This window comes from Misgurnus anguillicaudatus, chromosome 7 (assembly GCF_027580225.2).
Source record: "Misgurnus anguillicaudatus chromosome 7, ASM2758022v2, whole genome shotgun sequence".
NCBI lineage: Eukaryota > Metazoa > Chordata > Actinopteri > Cypriniformes > Cobitidae > Misgurnus > Misgurnus anguillicaudatus.
In genome coordinates, this window is record NC_073343.2 from 38,512,308 (window position 1) to 38,538,927 (window position 26,620).

The 26,620-nt window shown below is 36.0% G+C and overlaps 1 protein-coding gene across 6 annotated transcripts in view; it reads right to left on the bottom strand.

Annotated features, from left to right (window-relative positions):
• sash1b (SAM and SH3 domain containing 1b) overlaps positions 1 to 26,620 on the bottom strand; it is a 92,746-nt gene that overhangs the window by 10,255 nt on the left and 55,871 nt on the right. Inside the window, exons 1-12 of one of the 6 annotated variants that reach the window (XM_055172027.2) lie at positions 20,383 to 20,539; positions 10,442 to 10,570; positions 10,156 to 10,203; positions 9,978 to 10,027; positions 9,043 to 9,080; positions 7,960 to 8,046; positions 7,761 to 7,873; positions 7,579 to 7,680; positions 4,881 to 5,016; positions 2,312 to 2,694; positions 2,114 to 2,188; positions 1,866 to 2,006 (exon numbers count right to left, since the gene is read on the bottom strand). In XM_055172027.2, coding sequence (XP_055028002.2) covers positions 1,866 to 2,006; positions 2,114 to 2,188; positions 2,312 to 2,694; positions 4,881 to 5,016; positions 7,579 to 7,680; positions 7,761 to 7,873; positions 7,960 to 8,046; positions 9,043 to 9,080; positions 9,978 to 10,027; positions 10,156 to 10,203; positions 10,442 to 10,486 — 1,218 coding nt within the window. In that variant the 5' untranslated portion in view covers positions 10,487 to 10,570; positions 20,383 to 20,539. Of the gene's footprint in view, positions 1 to 1,865; positions 2,007 to 2,113; positions 2,189 to 2,311; positions 2,695 to 4,880; positions 5,017 to 7,578; positions 7,681 to 7,760; positions 7,874 to 7,959; positions 8,047 to 9,042; positions 9,081 to 9,152; positions 9,331 to 9,977; positions 10,028 to 10,155; positions 10,204 to 10,441; positions 10,571 to 13,635; positions 13,956 to 20,382; positions 20,540 to 26,620 lie in introns of those variants that run through there. The other 5 variants (XM_055172025.2, XM_055172026.2, XM_055172024.2 and 2 more) reach the window with 5 other exon arrangements.

Genomic DNA, 26,620 nt, shown 5'->3' on the forward strand with positions numbered 1-26,620 from the left:
CTGCATCCCTGTAACGCCATCTTTGGCAATATTTCAGATAACGATATACTTCCTGGCTCCCGTGTCACCCTGTCTTTGTCGTTAAGCCTCACCATTGGTTGAATTTGATATACACATTCAGACACACTTACCCCTGGAGGCGTCCCTAAAGTGTCACCACAGTGACACAGCGCGAGTTCCCTCAAAAGGGAACTGTAACAATGTATCTTAAAAGGTAACACGATGTAACCTTACTCTCACTTGAAATGTGTCCCCATCATTTAGTTCTTGAATTTGAGGGTATTGGACCTGGAAAGTCCTTAAAAGGTCCTTGAATTTGAAGAACGAAGGGAAACCTGAATTTTGATATTTGGCTGGAGTATCACTTTAAGCTTAGTGATATGAACCAAAACTTTGAGTATTGAACTTCTCAGTATAGTAGCAGTAAAACTATGTAACTTTTATCTTTTTTCCTATGTGGAATTGTTTACAGTATTTGACATGAATTGAAACAGTGTTGAATATTTTGAGGAGTCTCTGGCATTCCAAGGCCAATCTGCATTCCGCTTGGACAAAAATGACATTTTATCACTTGGGGCCCTATTTTAACGATCTAAGCGCATTGTCTAAAGCGCACAGCGCAACGTCTAAATGGGCGTGTCCGAATCCACTTTTGCTAATTTAACGACGGGAAAAATCGTTTTTGCGCCGAGCGCATGGTCGAAAAGGCTAGGTCCTATTGTAATGGGAGTATTTTGGGCGTAACGTGCAGTAAACCAATGAGAGTCACAGCTCTCATTCCCTTTAAAAGCAAGTTGCGCTGGCGCTATGTCTAATCCCTATTTAGATGACGGACTTTGTAAACTGAAAAACTAAGCGGAGGAAGAAGATCCCCACTTTAAGATTAATGTTAATTGTGTTGTTTTTCCCTTATATTGAAATTGTTATTTTTTTATTAAAACCTTTAAAACCCGTTTTCTTTTAGTCATGGAAGTAAAAAGCAGGCTTGCAATTGCTTTAAATGTATGGCTATCCAATATCATCAAAAAATAATTTACAAGTATGTAAGATAAGGTTTGTACTCTAAAAATACTTTATTTGTAACAAACAGGAGATAAAGAAATTACAAACGGCTCTCCTCACGTTTCAGCACTTTGGACAGCGTTTTTTTTAGCAAAGAGTTTTTTTAAGCATTACTTACAAATGTTTCTCATCTCGCCATATCCACATGTACATCATATACAATAAATCCGTGAGGTAGCATTAAAAAGAAAACATTTAAAAACAGACGCATTTGTTTAAAGCAAAGCATTTATTTATCAGGCTGCAGGTAAAGCAGCTCTTTGCGCCTTCTAACGTCTCATAATCAGTCCTCATTTATAAATATGTCCAAGAGACTCAATAATAATCTCTTAAATTCAATCCTTTAGTCTTTTTTATATTTAAAAGCATTTTTGTGCTGCTGCGCATTTATGTACTTTGTGATAAGCAAACCCGCGTTGTCCTCCCGTTTATAGGCGCATATTACTAATGCGCTCTTTAAATAACATAAAACATATTGCGCCATTGACTTTAGACTTTAGACCAGGTTTTTGTTGGTCAATGGCGTAGTCTATTTTAGTTGCCTCAAAATAGCAACGCGCCAACAATGCGCCTGAACACACCTCGTTTTTCAGACCAGAACGCCCATGGGCGCAAAGGGGGCGCAAATACATTTGCTATTTAAACAACGCGGCGCTAAACGTGAAAATTAGGGTGGAAACTAGCGAAAGACACTTGCGTCGCGCATTGCGCTGCATTGCGCCGGGTGTAAGATAGAGCCCTTGAAGTCAAAACAGCGCCTTCAGTGTTTGTGTTAATAAATAATAATTCCTCATCACAGTTACCTGATCAGATGGAGACGAGTATTTCTTGGATATGCGTTTCCTCATGGTCTCTTTAACAGACTTCACTTTCTTTCCCAGAGAGATCCGGGATGGTGTGGGAGATCGGGATGTGTCTCTCATGCTAATGTCTCTGTGGTCATTCTGTAGGAGAAAGATGAGAGGATATAGAAAGACAGTTTGATCCTCAAAGTAGTTTGTGAATGTTTCAATATAAATGCGAACAGTAAGGATATAAACAATGTCCATACTGAAAAGTCACAGCTGTTGTTGCTCATGTACACGGGTCGATTTGTAAGATCAAATCCTCCAAAGCTACAGGTCCTCTGTAACACAAAGATGAACAGTTGGTATTTAGTTAGTAGACAAGTTTGTTTGAATGACCCTCTTCAATGGGCAGCAGGTGTTTATTTCCCACCCTGGTTTCATGTGATATTGAAGACACTCACTCCATGATAGTTTGAGGAGCTTAGCGCTCGTCTCATCTCCCCATCCGTCACAGAGCGAGACATCCTGGGCTCGACCTCCCCGTCTACCTCGGAGAATGAGGATACGCTTCCAGCATCCGGTCCTGAAGCCGCTCCGCCCGGTCCTGATGCTGCTTCAAGACCCGCACTGCTGCTGGACTTGCTGAAGGATTTGAAGAGCTTGTGACTGCTGCAGGTGTCTAAACTACTAGAGGAAGGAGATGTGGTCAGGCTGTCCAGAGAGAGCTGATCCTGAAGCATGGAGCTCAAGCCATCACCCTGAGACACGGTACGATGTTTCTGCACTCCAGAGTAGAGACACAGACCCTCCTCACCTGACGGGGACGCTTCAGGAGTGACTGGATCTGATGAAAACAGGTGGACTTTTAAAAATTAATACAGGCTGTTTAATGTGTAGATACCTGATGTTTTCATAATCCTTTACCAAACATTTTAATTTGGGTTTAGTAAATATATTAGAGTAAATATCATTACAATTGGTTGGATACCATGTTATGTTATGTGTTATATGCTGTGTTATGTGCTGTTATGCTATGCTATATGTTATGTTTTATTGCTATGTGCTGTGATGCGATACTATGTGTTATGTTATGCTATTTGTTATGCTATGCTATGCTATGTTATGTTATATGTTATGCTAAGCTAAATATTTTGTTTTATTGCTATGTGCTGCGATGCGATGCTATATGTTATGTTATGTTATATGTTATGCTATGCTATGTTATGTTATAAGTTATGCTATGCTGTGTTATGCTATATGCTATGTTATATGTTATGCTATATGTTATGTTTTATTGCTATGTGCTGCGATGCTACATGTTATGTTATGCTGTTTGTTATGTTATGTTATGCTATGCTAAATGTTATGTTTTATTGCTATGTGCTGCGATGCTATATGTTATGTTATGTTATGTTATGTTATGTTATGTTATGTTATGTTATATGTTATGCTATGTTATGCTATATGTTATGTTTTATTGCTATGTGCGGCGATGCTATATGTTATGTCTTGTTGCTACGTGTTATATGCTATATCTTATGTTATATGCAATTTGTTATGTTATGCTACTGTATGTTATATGGTATATGTTATGTTATATGCTATGTATTATATGGTATATCTTATGTTATATGCTATGTGTTATGTTATGCTATGTTATATTGTATATGTTATGTTATAAGTTATTTTATGCTATATGTTATGCTATGCTGCTACGTGTTATATGCTTATATCTTATGTTATATGCAATGTGTTATGTTATGCTATGTCATATGGTATATGTTATGTTATATGCTATGTGCTATATCTTATGTTATATGCTATGTGTTATGTTATGTTATACTATGTTATATGGTATATGTTATTTTATATCTTATTTTATGTTATATGTTATGCTATGCTATGCTATGCTGTGTTATGCTATGCTATATGTTATGTTTTGTTGCTACGTGTTATATGCTATGTGTTATGTTACGCTATGTTATATGGTATATGTTATGTTATTTTATGCTATATGTTATGTTTTGTTGCTACGTGTTATATGCTATGTGTTATGTTATGCTATGTTATATGTTATTTTATGCTATATGTTATGCTATGCTATATGTTATGCTATGTTATATGTTATGCTATGCTATGTTATGCTATAGGCTATGTTATAATATGCTATGCTGTAAGGTTATGCTATGCTATGTTATGTTATATGTTATGTTTTATTGCTATGTGCTGCAATGCTATGCGTTATGTGTTATATGCTATATGTTTTGTTATATGTTATATTTTATGTTATGCTAAGCTATGTTATGCTATGCAATGTTTTTTATGCTAAGCTATGTTATGCTATGCTGTATGTTAGCTATGCTATGCTATGCTATGTTATATGTTACATGCTGCAATGCGACGCTATACTATATGTTATGTGTTAGTGCTGCGTGTTATATGCTATGCTATATGCTATGTGTTATATGCTGTGTTATATGCTATGCAATGGTATGCTATGCATTGGTATGGCATGCAATGGTATGTTATGTTATGCTATGTTATGATATATTTGATCTAAGCTATATGTTATGTGTTATTGCTATGCATTATATGCTATGTGTTATGTTATGCTACAAGTTATATGCTATGTGTTATATGTTATATTTTATGTTCTATGTGTTATATGCTATGTGTTAGGTTATGTTATGCTATATGTTATGTTATATGCTATGTGTTAGTTAGGTTATGTGCTATGTGTTATATGCTATGTGTTATGTTATATAATGTGTTATATGCTACGTGTTATATGCTATATGTTATGTTATATTATTTGTTATATGCTACGTGTTATATGCTATATGTTATGTGTTATGTGTAATGATTTTTACATATATAATGAAAAAAATGCATATTGAAGCTTGTTAGCTATAAGCAATGCAATTTAGATTTCCCTGACAGGTGTAAACACTGTAACACTATTTCACATTGCTTCATGTTTACTTTGTGTATTTGTGCATGTGTATTTTATTAAAAGCATAAGTCACCCACCCTTTACTCCATGTTTTCTGGTCTCTTCTATCCTAATAAGCTTTTTTCTCACACGTCGGGTTGAATTGACGATTTTATGAAGCCGACGGAAAGTGACAGACTCGTCCTGTTCATCTTCAGACTGATCTCTGGACTGCTTAAAATCACAAAAACATATAATAATATAAATACAAAAATGCAGTACATTTTCATATGCAAGCTAGAAGTCGAGTGTTTAAACATAGACTGACAGCAGACTGTTTTTTGTGTAATGGAAAGTATTTTCACTATTCTGACCACAAACTTTCTGTGGTGTTTAGTATATGGCAAACCAAACATTGAGGATATACAACCTTTATAAATAAGTGCATGTGAAAAACACAGAAAGATCTGAACCTGTTTAGAGACTGACAGACACAGTAGTAGTTTTAGACAAATGTACAAAATCCAGTTTTGTTATTTAAAATATCAAAATAAAACACCAAAACAACCTTAAACTGAGTCTATGTAACATTTCTGATGTTTTAAGGACTGGTTTTACTGGTGTTTTTGTCTATTAAATATATGTTCATAAGTTCATGAATAAAAGTCAGAGGAGATAAACAAGTAAAGTCTCTCTTATAGCAGCACAGGTCGAAACGCTTTTAAAACTCTGTCTATTTCTCAGAAATCATCTGTGTCTGAGGGTTCACAAACCACATACAGAAGAAAAACCAGACAGCAACAGGAAAACTTTAAATACAGCATCATTTACGGTTCATACATGTTGAACAGCGTGTTTAAGAGGAGCCGCTGTGCTTGAAATAAACTTAATGAAACGTGTCAGACTGCAGGTTCGATACTATTTGAGTTTATTCGAGTTTTATGTTTGTTATAAACGACTCTTGTGTGCAGAAGTTTTTGGCTCTGATGGTAAGAAACTATTTCAGAGGGAGGAACAGGAATCTGTGAAATTTAACCATATAAAGTTAAACTATTGTTATTACTGAAGATAACAAAAACATTACTCAGGTTATGGTTTGAGAAAGTTTGTTTATGGTGAAGAAAAACATTAAAAGTGTTGTAATACGGTACCATTATATTTTGCTATAAAATATAGCAGGGGTTTTCAAACTTTTTTGTCAGGCGAACCCCCTTGAACTAAATTATTTACTTGAAGTACCCCTTGAGATTTCAAGTAAATATTTCAACAATTTAATAGCACATTTACAAGTTTAACTTTTTTCATATGTGTTTAAAAGTTATATTTTACATAGTTATTGTTATTATTACCTGTTATTGAACCTACATGGGTTTTCATTTTTCTGATATATTGTAGTGTTGTGTAATGTTTACATAACATTCAGAATAAACAAATAATATTTTCAAAAATATTTATTTACATTTTATGCAAAGCTCTTCACAAAATGTATTTATCCCGTCATGTCACGTGTGGTTCATCATGTGCATTACGTGTCATGTCAAAATAAGTGCCTGCTGCAGACGCTTCAAATGGGTTTGTGATAAAAGAGACGCTCGCGTCAATCATCTCGTGTAATCAGAATTTCGTGTTAAGGTCATGTCTTGCAAGCATTTTGTGAACGCAAGCGTTTTTTTAATCATAAACCCCTTCGACACATGTGCATTGGGCACGTATTTTGAAATGATGCATGATGCACATAAGTTCACATGACGCACCAAACACATATTTTGACATAATGAGCAACACATGACACTCCGAACAAATATTTTGAATTTGCGCCTCTCGCACCGCCCGCCACTGTTAAATAGTAACTAATGAATAGATTTTCATCAATTCACAAACCCCCTGCACTTCCCTCGCATGCCACCAGGGTTTCGAGACCCCAGTTTGGGAAACCCTGATATATAGTATATTGAATAAGCTTTTAAAAATGAAACGCATATTCATGAGTCTCCAAATTATCAACGCAGATGTCACCAAGTCCTTATTTTTAAACCTTTAATATTCAATCACCTCTTGTGTCACAATAGAGCATGAAATGCTTTTTTAAATTATTCACCTTATTGCCCATCAATAAAGTGGTAATATCATGGTATTTTGCAATACTGCATGGTACGAAATAAGTATATACCTGTATACCAAGGTAAATCTTCATGAAACCTTGTGATAATCTGGATGTTCTGGGTGGTTGCTAGACCACTACTTTTAGGATGTTGCTTACTGGATCAAGTGAGAAAAGCCCTTCAGTAAGTCTAACTGAATCTTTGGTTTTATCATCAGCCATGAGCAAACACGGTACTAAAATCCAGCAAATACTAAAAACAGTCAGTTGTGGGGCCATGTTGTGAAATTATGGAATGGGCTCTTCATCTAAAAACACTAATCACACAATCCCTCCACAAAAGAGCTGCAGGCTGCAGTGGAGACTGAGCACAGCCCTGCATTCAACCGGCCCAAAATACACAATGGGGGGTTATAGGGTGGATGAATAGGACCCTGCCCATGGGCCCAGAGGGGGTGAGACATCGCCCGGGGGTTGGACATTGGGTGAGGCGGGTGCCACGGTTCATATGGTGGACATGAAGGGGGGTAACAAATCCTCCCTGTAAGTCACATCTACCAATAAACAGTCATCACAACAAACATGGATTTAATCTGAATCTACCTCAGGAGAGAGAGGAGCTCTGGGGAAAGCCACAACTCTTGCTTTGCATCTCCAAATTTATTTTTATAAATGTAAAGCAGACAGGGACTCACATGGCAGTAGGAGGATTCGGTCATGGAGAAACTTTGTGTGTCGCTCCATTCGATCACATCTGTGCTATTGGACTGCTTGTTCTGTGTTTCATATTCCTTCAGCTGGGGGACAAGAAAAAAAACATCAGTGCAAGTTGTTGTAGTGATTCGGGTTTAAAAGCATCATTAGAAGCGCTTCGTACCCGAGCCAGAGCTTCCTCCACTGTGATCATCTTCTCCTTCACCATCATCATCAGTTGAATTCGCTCTTCATCGCTCATCGTGATCTCACTGGCCACAAAACCCAGGTCCTCCCCTAAAACACCAATGGTTAAAGTCTATCATTTTAATCAACATTTATGGGGATCTAATCAAAGTCTGAAACACTGTGGGATAAAGCACCTTTCGGTGGCACTCGGATGCTTTCTTTCTGCGTCTTGCGGAAACTTTGCCAGAACGATTTGTTTTTCTTTTTGCTGTCCCACTTTCCTGTTGTTTGAAACAAACTTTTACAATCAATGAATGTTTTTACGGCTTTGATTTCTAAAATCTGTAATTAAGTACAGTAAGGTCCAAAAATCTGAGACCAAAAGTGAAACTATATGATTTAAATTAAATAATTTAATAAAAAAAATGATAAAATTATGTTAAAATAGTTTCAGTTCTGTTTTAATTTAATGTCATCTGGCATGAAAATGACGATGTGATAATCCATGTTTATCTATCATCATCAAAAATCTTGTGTGCTTCAATAAAAGCTTGTTTTGAAATTATTCTTAATTTTATATCATAACTTTTTTTTATTGATATATTAAAAATTGTATTTACTGATATTAAAATGATTTAAAATTACAGTATGAATAGAATTTAAATCCCCAATGTATTTTTTTATTTCTATAGTAATGGATTTCCATTTTCAGTTTTTTATAATTACTGGACGATTAAGCATTTTTAAAAAAGTGTAAGGAATAGTGTTGGGCATAGATTAATCTAGATTAATCTCATACAAAATAAAAGTAATTTTTTTGCATAATATATAAGTTTGTGCTTTGTGTAATTATTATGTATATATAAATACACACACATTCATGTATGTATTTAAGAAACATTTACATGTGTAAATATATTTATTTATATTTGTATATATTCTATATTATATATAACTAAAATATATATATAAATAAAAATGTTCTTATATAAATATATTTATTTATTTATTTATTTATGTGTGCGTGTGTTTAAATATACATAATATTTCCACACAGCACAAACTCATATATTATGCAAAAAATTACTTTTATTTTGTATCTAGATTAATCTATGCCCAGCACTAGTAAGGAGATTGCATTTACAAAGAGAAAATTCTAGCCAATAAAATATCTCGGAATATCACATTACATACATAAAACTTTTAAAAAATGTGACCATCCCTGCTATTTGCACTGTAAAATCAAATATGATCGAATAGACACAGAAAGTACCGACCTGATCCATCTTCAGAACTGGACTTCTGCATTGTTGGCCTGAAAATAACAGCACAAATATAAACATGAGCAAAGTGTAAAAAACAGGGTAAATAAGCATCTTTACCTCACCTGCTCTCCCTCATCATCATCATCTTCTTCATATATTGGTTCATTTCCAGAGTAATATGTGTTTAACCTGTCAGCTGTTTGTCTCTTAACTAGTCTGCATCATGATTAGAGCGAGTGTTCGATCAGAGCAGGTAAAGCAGACGCTGCTGTCGCTCTCGGTCACAATAAAAGCTTTTCACCCAGCAGAGGGCTTTTAAAGAGACAGTGGCGATCACATGGCTCATGAATTCCTCTTTGTATTTATTTTTCTCTCAGCTGTGTATGTGGTGCTGATGTTTGCATGGATATCTGCAGAACCGTGAGAGCAAATCTGTTTTAATCTTGTATTTAAAATACTTGCCAAAAACATTTTATAACAATGTATAAATAACTCACTGATACAAATTTTCCAATATAGCTTATAAGCTTAACTGTAACCTGAAAATGTACATATGGACGTATTGGTTATTTATGACTTTAAGTAATAAAAGTAGGGTCATGTACACCTGCCGTAAGTATTTCAGGGAAAGAAATGCTTTTTTTTCTTTGCATTAGTCGTTCATTACGTGTCCGAACATGCTGATGTTGGTGATTCAAATAATGTCTCATTTGGTGCACAATGAAAGGAAGGAACAGGAGGACAAACGGGGTCAAAAGGAAATACATGTATCATCTCCAATTTCCAGATGACCGGATATGTTTCATTGTGGAGTAATGTTCTGGTCTCTTGTGTCCTATGACCAGTATGTCCAGGAACTTCAAATACACGACTACCTTTCATTTTTAGATTGACTCTTATTGGACCTTTTACCATTTCACTATACATTTCATTTCTTGATCGCAGACCTTCTCTCTACCTCAGGGGTGGACACTGCACTAGAAAGTCCAAGTGATTCCTGGGAAAAACAAAACATTTCATACTATGGCTTAGTTTTTTAGTTTGAGACTATTTATAGTAAAAATTACACAATCAATGCCTTTCTCATAAAAGCACGAGATGTTTGTAGGGTTCATTCTGACTCACCTGGATCTCCAGACGCAGCTGAAGGGATGCTGTTGATTCAGACTTTCCCTAAAAAAACAACACCATACAGCACTTTCATCAAAAACTCCCTGACAAACTGTTTAATGGTTATCTAGCCACACAAAATGTTATCTACATGATGTTCTGGGACAAATGATGTCTCATTTTCAAAGAGTGACATTTGGTTACTCCTTATTTATAAATGTAGATGGGGCATACAATGAAAGATAACATGTTTAAATAAAAGCACAATCAGAAATAGAAAGTAAATTAAAGATCATCTTACCGCCTCTGCTTCCTGAGAAACTCTCCGCTTGCGTAACTCCTCCATTCTGTCACACACGTCGCTGTAAGATGTGCTGTAATACTCTGAATACTCCTGGGCCAAATCCTCAATGTTAGCCAGAGATCCATCCTACAGCACACGAGAACAATGAACTCATTATTTACAGTCTGTGAAGAAAACAATGTGCTACAATCACTATTGAGAATCTTTCTCCTTTTGCTTCTTTTCGGTCTTTTCTGGATTGTCACAGATTAATAAGAAACGAGAATCAGTCAAGCATGTCTTTAAAAGCTATTTTAGATCAACTCCAGCCCGTATGAGACCATATGATCTGGTTTATTGGATAAAGATCTGGTCTGGTAACAAAGGTTGGTTTGAGTCCCATCAGGGGTTCATGAGGGACTGAATTTAAACCTCAGGTAAGTGAGGGTCTCTTTTTATTACCTTTATGCTGTTTTTTAACAAATAAGGTTTTAACTCTGTTACTTCAGTGATGATTACAGAAAACATTTAGGATTAAGGAGTAAAATAAAATACATTTTATTTTTTATTTTTTTATTTTGTTGTTATCCTACCCATATGACAAAAAATAAATGTTCCTGGCCAAAAATATATTTTAAATATATGCTAAATACATTTTGTAGAAGGTAATGCTCAATTTTGTTTTAAGTTTTAACCTTCATATATCAACATAAATTTCTAAATGTTTCAAGGGGAAGCAAATACATTTCTAATTTTACATCCCATATTGCAAAAAGTTATTTTTTACCTGAATATATTTTAACTCATTCACCGCCATTGACGAGTTATCTCGTCATTTATGAGTTCATATTTAACTAATAAATATGCCTTTTTGGACGAATTTCAAAGTGAAAATGTAATACCGCTTTTATCCACCAGATGGCGCCAAATCGAATTTATCAAAAACGGAAGTTAAAAAGATTTAAAGAGTAACTAAACCCTTAACCAACTTTTTTTAGTTAATGATCTGTAAGAATGATGCTTTATTAGTGCTGCCCTCTTCAGGTTGAACGGTGCCTACTGCAGTTGAATTTTCCTATTGGATGTTGGGTCCAAAAAGTAACTCGTGACGTAAGCAGGTTCAAGCTCACCACGCCCGTGTTACGATCTCACCACATGCTTGGTACGAGCTTAGTTCGTCCCCTCTATCTCCGTTGGGATCTGCCCACTTTTCTTGCATTTTTTAAATATTGCCAGTGGGTGGAGTCAGGCTCTGACCAGGGGTTTAGTTACGCTTTAATGGTTATTTTAACTGCCTTTATGTTTGATAGTCATTCTGAGTCTGATCTCTAACATAAATTCCTTTACAAAGACGCAATTTTTAAAGCTTTTTGCTCAAAAGTTGTATTTTTGAAGAGAAATATCCATATTTCAGTGGTTAAATTAAGTAGAAAAAGTAAATATATAATGAAACGTTTTTTCCCCGTTTTGTTTGTTTGTTTTGTTTGTTTATTGTTTGTTTGAAAGCAGAGGGTGTGTTCTTTAATTTAATATAATTTGTATGTTTATACATTTATAGAAAATGATTTTTCATGCAAGGAATTTTGTGAAAATTTTGTTAAAATCACAAAAATGCAGGTGGGCAACTTTTCTTAAAAAGGCTGGCGGTGAATGCTAAATACATATATTTTTTAAGTGGAAAATATATGTAATTTGAACCTTTTTAAAACTGTAATGTTTACAGGTTTTTCTACCAATATGATGTGAATATATTTCCATGGATTGAAATATATGTAAATAAATAAATATATTTTTTAATGCTTTACAATTTATTTCCCTGAAAAATATTATTACACAAAATATACAAAAGAATGTCCAAAAATTATAGCGAAAAAATTTTTTTTTGTAAACATTCCAAAATAACCGAGCTCTTAAGGTGACATTGGAGTAAAAAAATCTAAAGTTTAGTTTCATATGCTCACACAAAACCTTCATGTGCAGAATTTTTTTGAAAGTTTAGTTTCACGAGCTCACGTGAAACTTGCGTGCTCACATGAAAAAAAGTGCGCACGCGAAAGTTTCAGGTGCGCACGTGATAGTTCCATGTCCCCATAGGGGCTCCGTACAAAATATATTTCAGCAAATATACTTTTGACCATTTTTTATATATTATGGCTGTCCTTACAAAATCTTGTATCTCCATATTTTATGAAATTTTATTTCATTTTTTGTCATAACTCATTATTATTGGTCACTCTTTATATTTGGGTTTAACAAATATTCCATCAATAAAAAATATTAAAAGTGGTTGTCAACTTTAGACAAAACAGTAAGTAATCATTAAAAAAATACAGTGTTTATTCTGTTTCTTGAAAGAGAGTGAATTTGGACATATAAGCTTCCGGAAGGACAGCGATGAAATTTTTAAATATATAAAAAAATATTTAATTTTTTTTTGCCGTATGGTTACTATACAGAGATTTAACTGATACAATAATTCAGGAGTCAATATAACTCTGAGCTTTATTCGGCTGTTTCCTGCAAAAATAAATCTGATGAACCTCATTTGGAAGTTAATAGAAAATCCAAAAACATCTTCCTGCTATTGTGTGACACATACCCGACCTGTGTTATGAGTTCAGTGAAGACCTTGAGGAGCTGCGGGCAAGACAACATCTCAAAATCTGCAAGATCATCTCCTCAAACTTTTAAAAGAATTTACGAGCATTCTGACATTTTAGTGAACTATGCCCGTATGCACACATTCAAATCATTAGGTCAGCAACAGCACTGAAGTTTAACCCAGGGTATGGTTTACCATAACAAACTCTGCAGGAAAACCACAACACTGGACTGCTTCACACTTTACCAACCTACATCATGCACTTTAAAGTATGTACTTCACTGGGGATTCACTATTAAAATGAAACCCCCAAATGAATGAACTTGAAACTGAAATGACTTACAAACATCAAAAACACCTTGACATTAAAATGCCTTTATTGACATTTAAAACTTTGCCATTTTATTTCCCTGATTTCATTTTTTTACTACACATCACGTATCAAGATTCACATGCCGATGATAAAACAACAAACCTTTAAATGCCAGGAAATCTAGCGTTCAAATATTCAGCATACTAATTAAACATAATGCTGAATGATTTTAAATGAGGACTTGGACACAAAGCATCCACAACTTGATAATAATAAATCACAATACAGTAAACTCACCAAGATATTCATCATGTCTGCCCATACACATGAAAAACTGTCCGGTGTGCTTAAATCTGCACATGCATCTTGTTCAGTGTTTGTCTCCATAGTAAACGCAGGAGAGACGTGTTTAATCCATAATACTCCAAAAAAAAACTGAGATTTACAAAAATGTCAACAAACAAAGCAACCAACATGTATCTTCAAAGAACGTCCAAATTATCCAAGAGTACCCCTGAGACTCTTCTGACTTTAAATACTCCTGCTGTCCAACAATCAGATGTCCAAATATACTTCAGAACCTACAAGACAAACCTAATAATAATGTACAATAATGAGCTTTAACATTTTAAGCAGCGAGTGAAACTAAAAAAAAAAATATTGTAATTTCTAAGCAGGACCGTTCTGTGAACTCAATACTCCTCATTTGCTGAATCCTGTAACCTGTGTGTGCTATAGCAGATCTCTCTCTCTCTGTGTGTGCACCTGCGAGGTTTATCTCTGATGTTCACACACACTGAACAGTTTATAAGGGTGATTAATATTCTGCAGACTGACCAGAGCTCTGCTGCAGGAAGTGACACAGCCAAAGACTCACTTGGCTCAGATTTACACACATCAGTGAAGACTCAAAGACTTCATTCAACACAGCCTTTAAGGACATAAACAATGATGCGCATTATAAAAACAAACACCAGAACCAAAATGATATGCACTATGAATACATTAATATCAACACTCAAGAACCTTAAAGGGCACCAGGTGTGCCCAGAATGTGTCTGTGACATTTCAACTTAAAATTCCCAACATACCATGTCTAAAAACACACTGTTTTCGTGTTTGTACCTTTAAATGCAAATGAGCTACTGCTCCTCAACCCCTTACTAAGAAACAGTATGCGCTTTCAGTTCAAATAGATCTGATTTCTGTGAATACAGTCTGAGACACTCACTCACTCTTGAGATATGGCAGACAGCTTACAACTCGCTGAGGGCAGAAACTATTGTAATGCAGGACTGTCAGTCAGTAACTGTGGGTGGGGCTTAATCAGTGTGACATCACATTAACAGGAGAATCAAAAAAGTCTAATAAGACTGCTTTAGTTTAATGGGGATTAAAAAAGAAGGAATGGGTGGATGTTCACACACTGCCAACACACATTTATGTACAAACACGCATTTATGTAAACATGGATTTTGCATAATAGATGCCCTTTAGGGGGGCTAGAAACTTAAAATTCATGCTTGTTCTTTCTACTGAGAAACACAAAATGAGATGATGTAATTCAAAATGGTCTATAATACTATATTATAAGGGGCGATTCACATTTCGCGTCTTTTGCACGCTCAAGTTCGTTATTTCAAATGTAGGCACGCAGCTGGCATTTTTTTCTGCGCTGAAAGCCAGCGCTCTGCATTTTTACCGCGCTCAGCGTCGAGAGTTAAAAAATATACCACTTTGGGTGAAAAGCCCAGCTCGTCAATGTCAGTTCTCACATGGCTGTCCAATCACAGTGGAGATGGAGAAGGGGCGGGATAAACATCACAACAACCAACTGGCGCATCGTTCAACAACTGATAAACAAAGCAGAAGGTTCACAGCAACCAAAAAAAGCTAGCAGTCGGCTGAAAAAAGGTGATAGTCGGCGTCCGCCTGACATTTTCAGCCTCGTTTAAAAGCTTTGGTGTGCACACCAAACTTCAGTTCTGTGTTCTCACAGATAAAATCTAAAAGTAGTATAAAACTTTGACCTGAACCTTTCTGCTTCTTTTCCCACAAACCTCTTGATTACAAATACAAACATGAGAGGTTCGTATGGGGTAATAGTTAAGCTCCAATTTGCCAAAAATGGCTTTGAATGCTGTAATGGGACATCAACAAATGCCAAAAAGATCTAAGGGCACAAAACAGATTCTTATACTCGTGAGACGATATGAGACGTTCCCTTCATTCCGCTGAAAACATGCACATTCCTTCAAGGCGAGAGGCTCGGGGGTCTCGTGGTCGCGCTCTCTGTGACTGCCTCGACTGTGCTCAAAGAGAGAAGCATTCATTTGTTAAGTGACATGCCCTCGAGTCAAAGCTGCACCAAATCTGGCCATTTTCATCAATGCAATGAGAAAAGTCCAGCTCTGTGATGTGGTCAATATGAGCTGCTGTGATAAACACTTTATTATGGTCCAATCACATGACCGGCCTGCTTTCTTCAATGTGCAACATATTCTTTGCATGCAAACATGTATTTTCAAGTTGTAGGATTAAGAGAGCTGTGAATAAAATTAAATATTCAAGCCACATGTTATTTGTTTAAATGTGGAATATTGATCATAAAAACACAGAAGAGTTACATTCTAATACAATAAAGGTGCTCCATGATGTCATAAAAGAACAATTTTTGGGCATAGACAGTTCCATAAACATCTGAAGAACCTTTTGGTTTCACAAACCTTTGACTGGACAGTTCTTTAGTTTAAGGTACCAAAAATGGTTCTTCTATTGTGTTTCTGTATAAAGTTTATTTTTAAAGGATTACTCCACTCTGATAAAAAATTCTGATCATTTACTTACCCCCATGTTATCCAAGATGTTTTGTCTTTCTTTGTTCAATTGAGAAGAAATTAAGTTTTATGAGAAAAACATCTCAAGATTATCTCCAGATAGTGGACTTTAGTGGACATCAACAATTTACAGTTTAACACAGCTTCAAAGGGCTCTAAATAATCCCAACAGAGGTATAAGGGTCTTATCTAGCGAAACGAGCATTATGATGAACCAGGTTGACCTTGCGTATTATGTAATAACGTCGAAAGGTCACGCATGACCTGTGGCGGTTGGTGACTTCTTTTTCGAGGGCGCACGATGCGAAGCTTATCACAATGTACATTTATGTAGCCCGTTATGTGTGTGGTTCGTAATTTCAAAATATGTGTTCTGCGTGTCGGGTGATCCTATGTGCATCACGTGTCATGCCAAAATAAGCGCTTGCTGCAAATGCGTCTAAAGGATTTATGATAAAAGAGACGCTCACGGTTGCCAGACATACGCATAATCTCATGCGTAATCAGAGTTTAGTGTTAAGTTACAGTCTTGCGAGTATTTTAAGTTAGTTTTCTCATAAACGCTTTTGAAGCATGTGCAGCAAGCACTTATTTTGACAAGACTTGCGATGCACATGATTCACATGACGCAACAAACACATTTAACAAAAAATTAGCAACACACATTTTGAATTCGCACCCCTCGGAAGAGAAGTCACCGCAGCCACTGCGCATGGCATATGCGAAACTACCGCTCCAGTGTTTGCAAGTGTGGAGAAAAAGAACAATTCTGATGTTGTTGTATGTGCAGTGATACTAAATAATGTCTTTGTGTCAGTTTATTGTTAAAAATGGTCCACAAGTCTGCTTTTCACATATGTAACCTATGACCTTTCGATGTGATTACGTAATACGCGAGGTTGCACTGATGCATAGAACGCAAAATAAGGTGGTGTAAAGTAAATTTTTTTTGGGGGGGGGATATCCCACGTGCCAACATTATTAAATTGCGTTGGTGAATCAGCTAAATAATCTCCTCCCATAAATTTTGCGTCTGAAAGGGAAACTCCTAAAAGGTCAGTCGCAAAAAAAACTAGACAATACCTTTTAGCGCTAATTATCCACTGCGCGTTTGTGCTGTCGCAAGCCGTTAGTAAATCTGTCCCTAAATGTGTTAAACACAGAAAATTGTAAAAAATTAACACATCCTTTCTTATGTGGCATTCACACAAGGGTAGGGTTGCACCAGTCGTTCACAAGTTCTTACTTAAACTGGAACGTAAAGTCCAAACTAGAGGCTTAGTAACTACTAGCTAGTTTATAGCTTATATTTACTAACTCTGTACTTTATTAGGTTGCACCATTTGTTCTTAAGGCAGAACGTAGCTAGTAGGTCGTAAGCTCTCCGTAAAGTAATGCGTTGTCGCATAGAATGACATCTATTTTTCTTAACCCAATCACAAGCCTTCTAATAGTTAAACAGGAAATAGTCTGAACAGTACGTAATTTTAAACTCATTCTTGACTGGCCTAAACTGAAAGTTTATACATTTAATTGAAAATATTTATCCCACACATGGAGGAGAAAATAAACAGGAAGAAAAAATTGTATTCTTATTTTAATTGATGGATACAAAGAAAACAAAACAGTTCTTGAAAACTCGTTGACGAACTTGCGGCTCTTCATAATCAATTACGAGCTCATCTGTGTGATCTAATCTGGCTTACATCTTATTCCGACCACTATTCCTGGATAGAGGCTTCCGTAAATATTTAGTTACAACGTATTGTTACGTTTAAACTAAGTTTAATGGTGCTACGCAAAAACATTTAGTAGTGCATAAGTTGTAACTTAGTGCCCATTTACGTCGTAACAAGCCTACGTTGTAACTTACGCACAGCTGGTGCAACCGGCCCCTGATGCGGAAGAGGCGGCAAGCACAAGGGATTTAAATGTTAAGTCAATGTAAAGACACGAATAGGCATCCTGCGGCGCGTACGCACAAATTGTGTATTGCAGCAGGGAAACACGAGAGTTGAAAAATCTGAACTTTGGCGGATATTCGCGTCGTGGTAACCAATCAGGAGCTTGCTCTAGTAGTCACGTGCTTACAGGGAGCGAGCGGAGTAGCAGAAGCCCCTCCCACGACGCGAATTTCCGCAAGAATGTCTAAATGACTGGAATTTCACGAGCGGATTTCATGCAAGAATGAAGCGAGTAAACTCAAAATGTTCAAGCATCCAACTACACGCAAATTGCGCGTTTTTGCCGCCTCTACCGCGGCTGGTGTGAACGCCACATTAAAGTTTGGGGGTGAGTAAATTATTAGGATTCTTTTAAAACAAGTGGAGTACTCCTTTGGAATCGAGTTACTAAAGTGAATCTTGACAAAACCTGTCAAAATATTATTTTTTATTTTGATAGCAAATACATACATTTCATTTCCATTACAGAACTAATTCTTTGGGGAAAATGTTTTAATTTACTTAACGGAAAAATGTGATTTCTATCTTTCTTGAGTTGGGATGAAATATATTCTTACTAGGTTTTGTGAGATCCATAGTTGTATAATTCATATGACTATGATATGATTGCAAGAAAGCTGTGTGTGATTATTTACTGGTTCAGGTCAATGTAAATCTGTACAATAATGGTCATTAAAATGTTTCCACTAGCTGAATAAAAAAATAGAAAAGTGGCTAAAATGGCTAGAAGTCAAGAAATTTGTTGGCCGAATAAATCCCTGGGGGTTTGCATGAAACAATAAGCTTCCAAATGATGTTTATCCTGTATGAGCAAACATAGATAACTCATAAAGATTTAACACAAACAAGAACAGCTCACATATACCCAACAAGCATATATGATAACCCAAACTAAATGTACTACATTTACTACTACTTAAGCAGGTGGACCTCTCCGTGAGACCATGAGAACCTCTTTCAGATGTTTCAAAAAGCTGACGGGACACGGCTTGGCTTCAAGAGAGAGAGGAAATGACACAAGCAGGAATACATTTCAGCTGTATCACTGTCATTCATTAACCCACACAAAAATGTGAAGGGAAAACATCTGAAAGTTTATAAATAATGGCCATGTTATGCAGCGTAAGACATTTCCAAGTGTGTCAGAGGAAATCCTGCCGTTCTCTCGAGTTGCCTGCAGGACACATGAACGTGCGGAGATGTTTAAGAGCTAAAGAGTTTCTGTAATCAAATACATCTGTGCTGCTGTTCCTGTTCAACTCACGTCCTTTATATTCACATGTGCAAACAGACGCCTGAAAACTTTCTTTTTTCAAAACAGAAAGATTTAAAAGAAAACACCCAAGACTGAGACCCAACGGTTCCTTCCATTCTCACAGAAGAAATGACGGGAACAATCAATGCCAGACAAAACATTCAAACGTAAACTTTGCTTTTAGTTACACCTCTGTTAAATAGCAATGTGTGAGAGGCACAAATAGTGTTTGTGTATATTAAGTATACATTTATGTATCTAGGGGGTGAGCTTTTGTTCTGCATAATAGTACTGCTATACAGTTCTCAAGATATCATTGACACACAGCTCATTTACTGTAGTAATCACAATATGCAAACAAATAATACCAATCAATTAACAGTATGCAAACATTTCAATGATGTCATTGCTGTTGGAGAAGACATTCCCAAACTTTAAACTTTACATTTATGCATTCAGCAAATGCTTTACTGTAAAAAAAAAATGCAAGTCAATTTAACATACTCTTAAGTTCTGACCTGTGATAAGTTGACATAACTTATAAAAACAAGTTGAAATTGTTTAACTTATATTTTTATGTTACTTTAACACTTTTTAAAGTGTTTTATTCAAAGCAAGCTATACATTTTGTCAGTATGTGTGATCTATGGGATCCATGACCTTTGCGTTGCTTACGCACTGCTCTACCAAGTCAGATAAAAAAGCAAAAAATGACAGATCACACCCAAAGCTACAATGATACAAAGGCAAAGTTGCTAAACGATATAAGTTAAAACAGGGTTGGAAGATTAAGAGGAATATAAATCCAGTGCTGTGAGTGATAAAACATCAGACAATAATGTGATCATACTGTAGTAACATCACTGACTTACTGTACTACATCTACTCATTCATTTCTATAAAAGAATAGATGACAGCTATGTGTAAATTTTTAGAAGATCTCTTGGAGAACAAAGAGAAAAGATTTGTAGAGAAACATCACACTCACCACTGTACTGGAGTCTTACACGCGGCTTTAATCTTTTCAAAGTGTGCGAGAGAGGAAGAAAGTTTTCTAGAGAGCTCAGAGAACAATACACGCTGCTCTGAGTCGAGGAGAGACCGCAGACATCCATCATACAGACGACTGGCCAGCGGAGGAGGATATATGACACGACACATATACTGCAGGCGGAGCTTCAAACACACACACACACACACACACACTCTCTCTCTCCAGCTGTGAGACAGTCATCTACACTTACACAAGTTACTCAGGGCAAATACTGTAACCATAATTTAATAAACATCTATCTCTAACCCTAAATTCATTCAGATCAAGCATATGTAAGGATGACTGAATGTGACTCTGATGGAGTCCATGTGCTGTGAAATTGTTAATTGGAAATACTGTACATTTGATTCTGATGGAGTGAAATGACATCAAGTTTTCACTAACTATGTTTTTACAGATACTTTGCATATACTCTACACCAGGGGTCTCCAACCTTTTTGTGAGCAAGGACTATATCACACTTGATAAAACAACCTGGAGGGCTACTTTTTTGATAAAGTCTACTCAAATCTTTTGCTTTTTAATTTACTTGTCGATATGTTTTATCTTTGTTTAAAATGTTAACATACATAAAAGAAGCCAAGCTAATATAAAAATATGAAATAAATAAATATTAAAGTTGAGGCTATTAATAGAATTTGCATTGGCGGGCAACTCACAGACTCTGTGTGGGCAACCTGGTGCCCGCAGGCATCATGTTGGAGATGACTGCTGTAGACAATTAAATCTATTTTAAGAACTGGTACTTTTTGGATTATGACGTTTTTATGACAAGAAACAGAATTTTTACTCATTGTCATTACTGTAATACAAACACAAACAGGTGATTCTCGCCAAATTAGACTTGCGAGGTGTCATGAAACATTTTGATAATAAAAGTAAATGCAATCAAAATAAGATGCATATGGTTATAAACATCTCTTCATGTACTATTTTGCACATGATTTCAAATGACATCATACCAAACAATATTGTTGTTTTTTTCCAAATATAAGGTGAACATTTTCATTACCGCAACGTGTCCATGACTGGATTTGGGTTCTTTGACATGGAAATAATTATTTAAAAAAAAAAAGGTTAAGTGCATGTTATAGGCAACTATAAACATTTACAGTAAAGAAACATGTGGTATTTGGTGATCATTAGTAAATGTATTGACAATAATAAGGAATATAAATGTGTCCAAGACCAATTTTCTCATCCTCCGCAACAATTCTCAATCATTGTTTAAGCCCTCAAGGAACTAACATTTTCGAAAAAAATTGTTAGAAGGGACAAATTTCGTTTGTCATACCTAGACAACTTTTTCGTTCTCATTACCGAAACATGAGTTTGTAAATGCATATTTCATGTAATATCATGTTGCGGTAATGATAATTTTTGATAATGATAATCTAAAAAATGTATGTTTTTTAAATCCTCTAAAAATAATGATTATAGCAAGTTCATAAGAAGAAATCTTATATGTGCAAAAAAATTGGCTTCAAAGGCTTTTTAAAAATTCTGATGCTGTACACCTTTTAAACCTGGATTTTGTGAGAATCACCAAAACATGTTTTTAGCTCTTATATTGGAGAACAGAGGATGTTTTTACACCTAGTTCGTTTAAGCCCTCCAAACACTGTTGGAGCAGTTCGGTGTACTGTATGTGAACAAAGCAAGTGACCTCAGACCCCCTTACGTCCAGAGGTGGTCTGATTACGGTTCGCTTTTGGGTTATTTTTGACATGTGAAAGCAATGAGGTCCTGGTCCGCTTCATGTGTCGTTTTGACATATTAAAATCAACTACTGCACAGAAAGCTGGGGTCTGAGTTCTTATGAGGTTGTGATGTGAAAAAGAAAGGGTCTGAGATCACTTCAGTTCTGAAGAGGACCAAAAAAAAAGAACTGGGTCCTCTTTTGAGTCCACTATATTGTGAACACCAAAAGGATGGAGGTCACATTTGGCTAGTTCATTTTCCGGTTCACTTTAAGTGAACTGGGTATGGTACTTTTAAAATGAACTATATATGAAAACACCCAGAGACTCTCAAGGTGCAGAGTCACACGTGACCAGCAGAGGACAGCAGACAGCAAGTGTTTCACAGGACAGCTGTACTGTATTTTATGTCCTCAGGTATCACTGATGTAAACACCATGATTTACCATAGTTTTGTTAATTCTAGTATTGCCATGCAAATGAACTTTATCACATAAATGCAATAAGTAAATTAATATGGGCATTATTTAGTATTTAACCATATGCATGACATGCAATAAAGTTTCGTATATCACCCTGGAGCCTGGACCACAAATCTATTCATAAGTAGCATGGAAATATTGCACTGTATGGGTTAAAATTATATATATTTTTGCCTAAAATCATTAGGATATTAAAGTGACACCATGTAATTTTTCAACCTTCATAATAAATTTTCAAGACCCTTGTGATAGTACATCGACTTTAAATAGGTTGAATGACATGTCTACCATAGCCTGACGGGGTCTGTATCACTTTTACTCGTATTTTAAAACTTAGGGTTTCTGGTAGTAACCAGAGCACAAAAAAAACTACAAAATTCGACTGCTTTACGGCATACGTCACTTCCTCCACACAATTTGTTTTTAACGTGAATTTTGCTGGAGGCTACTTAAGGAGTGTAGAGAGCATCTTCTATTATGTGACTCTGCGGCACCGTCTTTAGCGTCACAGACCTATGACACTGGCGACCCGGGTTCGATTCCCCTTTAAGGCAATTTTTTATATAAACTGTTGATTCATACATAAATACGATGTTCTTTATAAATTACGGCGATTATATTGCATATAGTTCCCTGTATTCAGATGCTGTGTTCACGTATTTACCTTTCTTTTACTGTGTCTATGATATTTACATTACAATCCAGGATGCTATAGCACTCAAACTTGCTCACAGTGTAAAACCAAACCCTATTCATTCACCAATCAGATCCGAGCGTTTCTCTCTTCTCTCTTCCTCATTTGCTGCGTTCCGCTGTCACTCGCGTGACGTATTACAAAGCGGCAGACCTAAACGCATCGGTTTACTTGGATTTGGAGCGATTGTCACACAAAAAAGAGGAATAACGAGCGCCATTGCGGAAAATCCTGGTGGCGAGGGAGAGAGAGAGGATGCAACAATATTTGTTTGGAAAAAGGCAAGGAAATACGTCTGGTCGTTTCTGAATTGGAAGGCTGCGCCCTCCGGAGGTCAAATATGCAGGCTGCACACGTCATCAAGCCTGGGTTATTAAGGTAAACTGAGCATTACATTCGCAAGTCATAAGCATACTGCAACAATTTACGATTAACTAAGTATAATAGTCAACTTTGTAATTGTTAATATTGTGAAATAAGACAGTCTTGATGACATATACAGCTTAGAAATACGACATCCGGAGGCTGCAAACTTCAGATTGAGAAATTTATTCTGCCACGACGAGTTCCTCATCATAAGGTTGTAACATGACTGATTTTCTACATGTATTCTCAAAATGTTTATCGTGTATCATTTTAAATGTTTAGTTTTTATTTTATTTTTAAGGTTGGCCAGTTCCTTTCCTTTGCGACAGTGCTGCGGCGCTTGTGGGCTCTAGGGGCGCTAGAAGTGAAAAATACGTGTCTAGCACCCCCTAGTGGCCAAAAAGTTTCATGGTGTCCCTTTAAGTAAAGATCATGTTTCATGAAGATATTTTGTAAATGTCCTAATGTAAATATGCATTTAGCATTAGTAATATGTGTTGCTAAGGACTTCATTTGTACAACTTTAAAGGCGATTTTCTCAATATTTAGATTTTTTTTGCACTCTCAGATTTTCAAATAGTTGTCCAAATATCCTCTTCCTCCTATCCTAACAAACCATACATCAATGAAAAGCTGATTTATTCAGCGTTCATGTGATGTATAAATCTCAATTTCAAAAATGAACCCTTAATACTGGTTTTGTGGTCCAGGGTCACATACTGAATGATATAGCTGTGTAGTGTTGCTGTATAGAGCATTGCGTTTGCAGCACAAAAGATCATGGGTTTGAATCCACAGTGATAAAAAAATGTATAGTATTGTAATGCACTGCCAGTCGCTTTGGATAAAAGTGTCTGCCAAATGCATAAATATAAACATATAAGAAAACTGTGATAACCAAGATGCAACACACAACACTAAAGCAACAAGGCTGTGGAATTGTGCATAAAACGCTTTCATATTCCTCACAAAATGTAAATATCTAGTACACATAAATACTTAGGTTTTTGTCTGCTAACGTGTGCTGAACTGATCAATCAAGAGTTTATCAATCAACAGACTTCAGATTCACTTCTGAACTGAAGCACAAGATCTTCTGCAGCCTCTGATCTCAGATCTGTGCAGGTCCACATCAAGAGGTAACCGTGTCTCTCTGTGCGTTTGGATGTTATTAGATCAGTGACAGTAAAGATTACAGTCCACAGCAGATGGCCGGATGAAGGTAATTCAGCATGTGTGTGCGCGTGGACAGGAGGGCATTGCCAGAAAGGGCATTTTTTACACACCGGTGGACAGCGGAGAAACTGAACCTGTGTGTCTGTCGGTCTTATCTTTGGATTTTACATTTCACTGGGTCTTCAAATCCTCTCTGTCTTCCACTGCATTAGTTGACAGAACTGAACTCTGGACCACTGGTGACCACTTAAACCAGTCACAGAGTCCAAAACACTAACTGCTTGTGTTACACAGGATATTTGTTTGTATGTTATTTGTAAACATGCTCTAATGTTCACAACACAAAGCTTTCTGCACCATTTACTGTAACTAAGCTGCAAAGGCGGGCCATTGAGAAAATCTGCACGATTTTGATGTCACAAGCACATTTGCATAAGACCACCCACATTTTAATCGCTGTTCAGTGTTCTGCATCCCTGCAGATGAATGAGAGTCTGAATTAATTAATTAATGGATGTTAACCAATAATCATAAAAGTAATTTATGTGTGGTTAAGTTTTAAAGCAACATTGAATTAAAATGGACCTTTTACTTTTTAGTCTCCTTGAAGCATCAATGAAATTCCTCACTCAGAAATAATTTACATTACTGATATAAAATGGGATGTTTTTTAATGTTGGATTTTAAGGAATAACATGTAAATAAGCAGTTTTAGTGCAAGAAAACCTTAATTTATAGTTTTGCATACCGTAACAGGTGCATTTCAGGGGAAACATGTAGAGTTTGGCTGATTTAATAATAAATCAAAGATTAAAATAACTAATCCTACCTAATCTTTTTGGAAAAACTAAATGATTGGCCAAAGGTTTGACTTTTTGTTTTGTTTGTCCAATCCAGTCATGCCCATATACAGTATATCACTCCAAACACAACCTGATTCTTTCAGACAGTGGATATCTGTGGTTCTCTTGGGGTCATAAGCCTCATGTAGGTCATCTTCTGTAAAACAAAATGAAATTTTGACTATGAACTTAGTGTGCCCTTCTGTGCCCGCACAGCCGACAGCAGATCCCAGCTTAACAGGGCACAGATGTGCAACCTCAATTCATCATAGTGTTTCATTGTTTAGCTTTAATTCCCCTCTCTTACAAATCACATTTGATTCAGTCGTTTGGCAGATGTCGTGACATTCGAGTGTTAAACACAATATTGCCAATCATTGTGCAAATTACTGTTTAGTGTTTACCAGTGCATTGCGAGGTTTTTTAGATTTAGACGGGACAGCAGATGGTTCACATACATCATTACTTTGTGTTCCCAAGTCCTGCTGTTAATTGAAGTTAATTTGTCACACTGTAAATAATAATAAGCCAACACAATCCATATACTGTACAGTTTTGCTATACAATTGATATTCACAACTAATTTAAAGGTCCACTGTGAAGATATTTATTTTGATCATTTTTCAGTTGTATGTTTTCTGTGTTGTTCATCATTTATGTTTCTCGGTTCATATTGAAAGCCCTGAACAGAAGACGTTGATGTTCTTGTACCTTTAAAGGGCCAATATTCCACATTATTTGGTGTATTTATTTATGGTTCAAAATTTTCCACATACCGTACATTATTGTTGCTTCTCTATGCTGTGCCTTTCTGAAACATGGTGATTTGTACAATTAGCCTGTGTGTTATGATTGGTCGAAAACCTCAAGTGCGTAAACGGAAATGTGAAGCTCCTTATCGTGTTTTGAAGA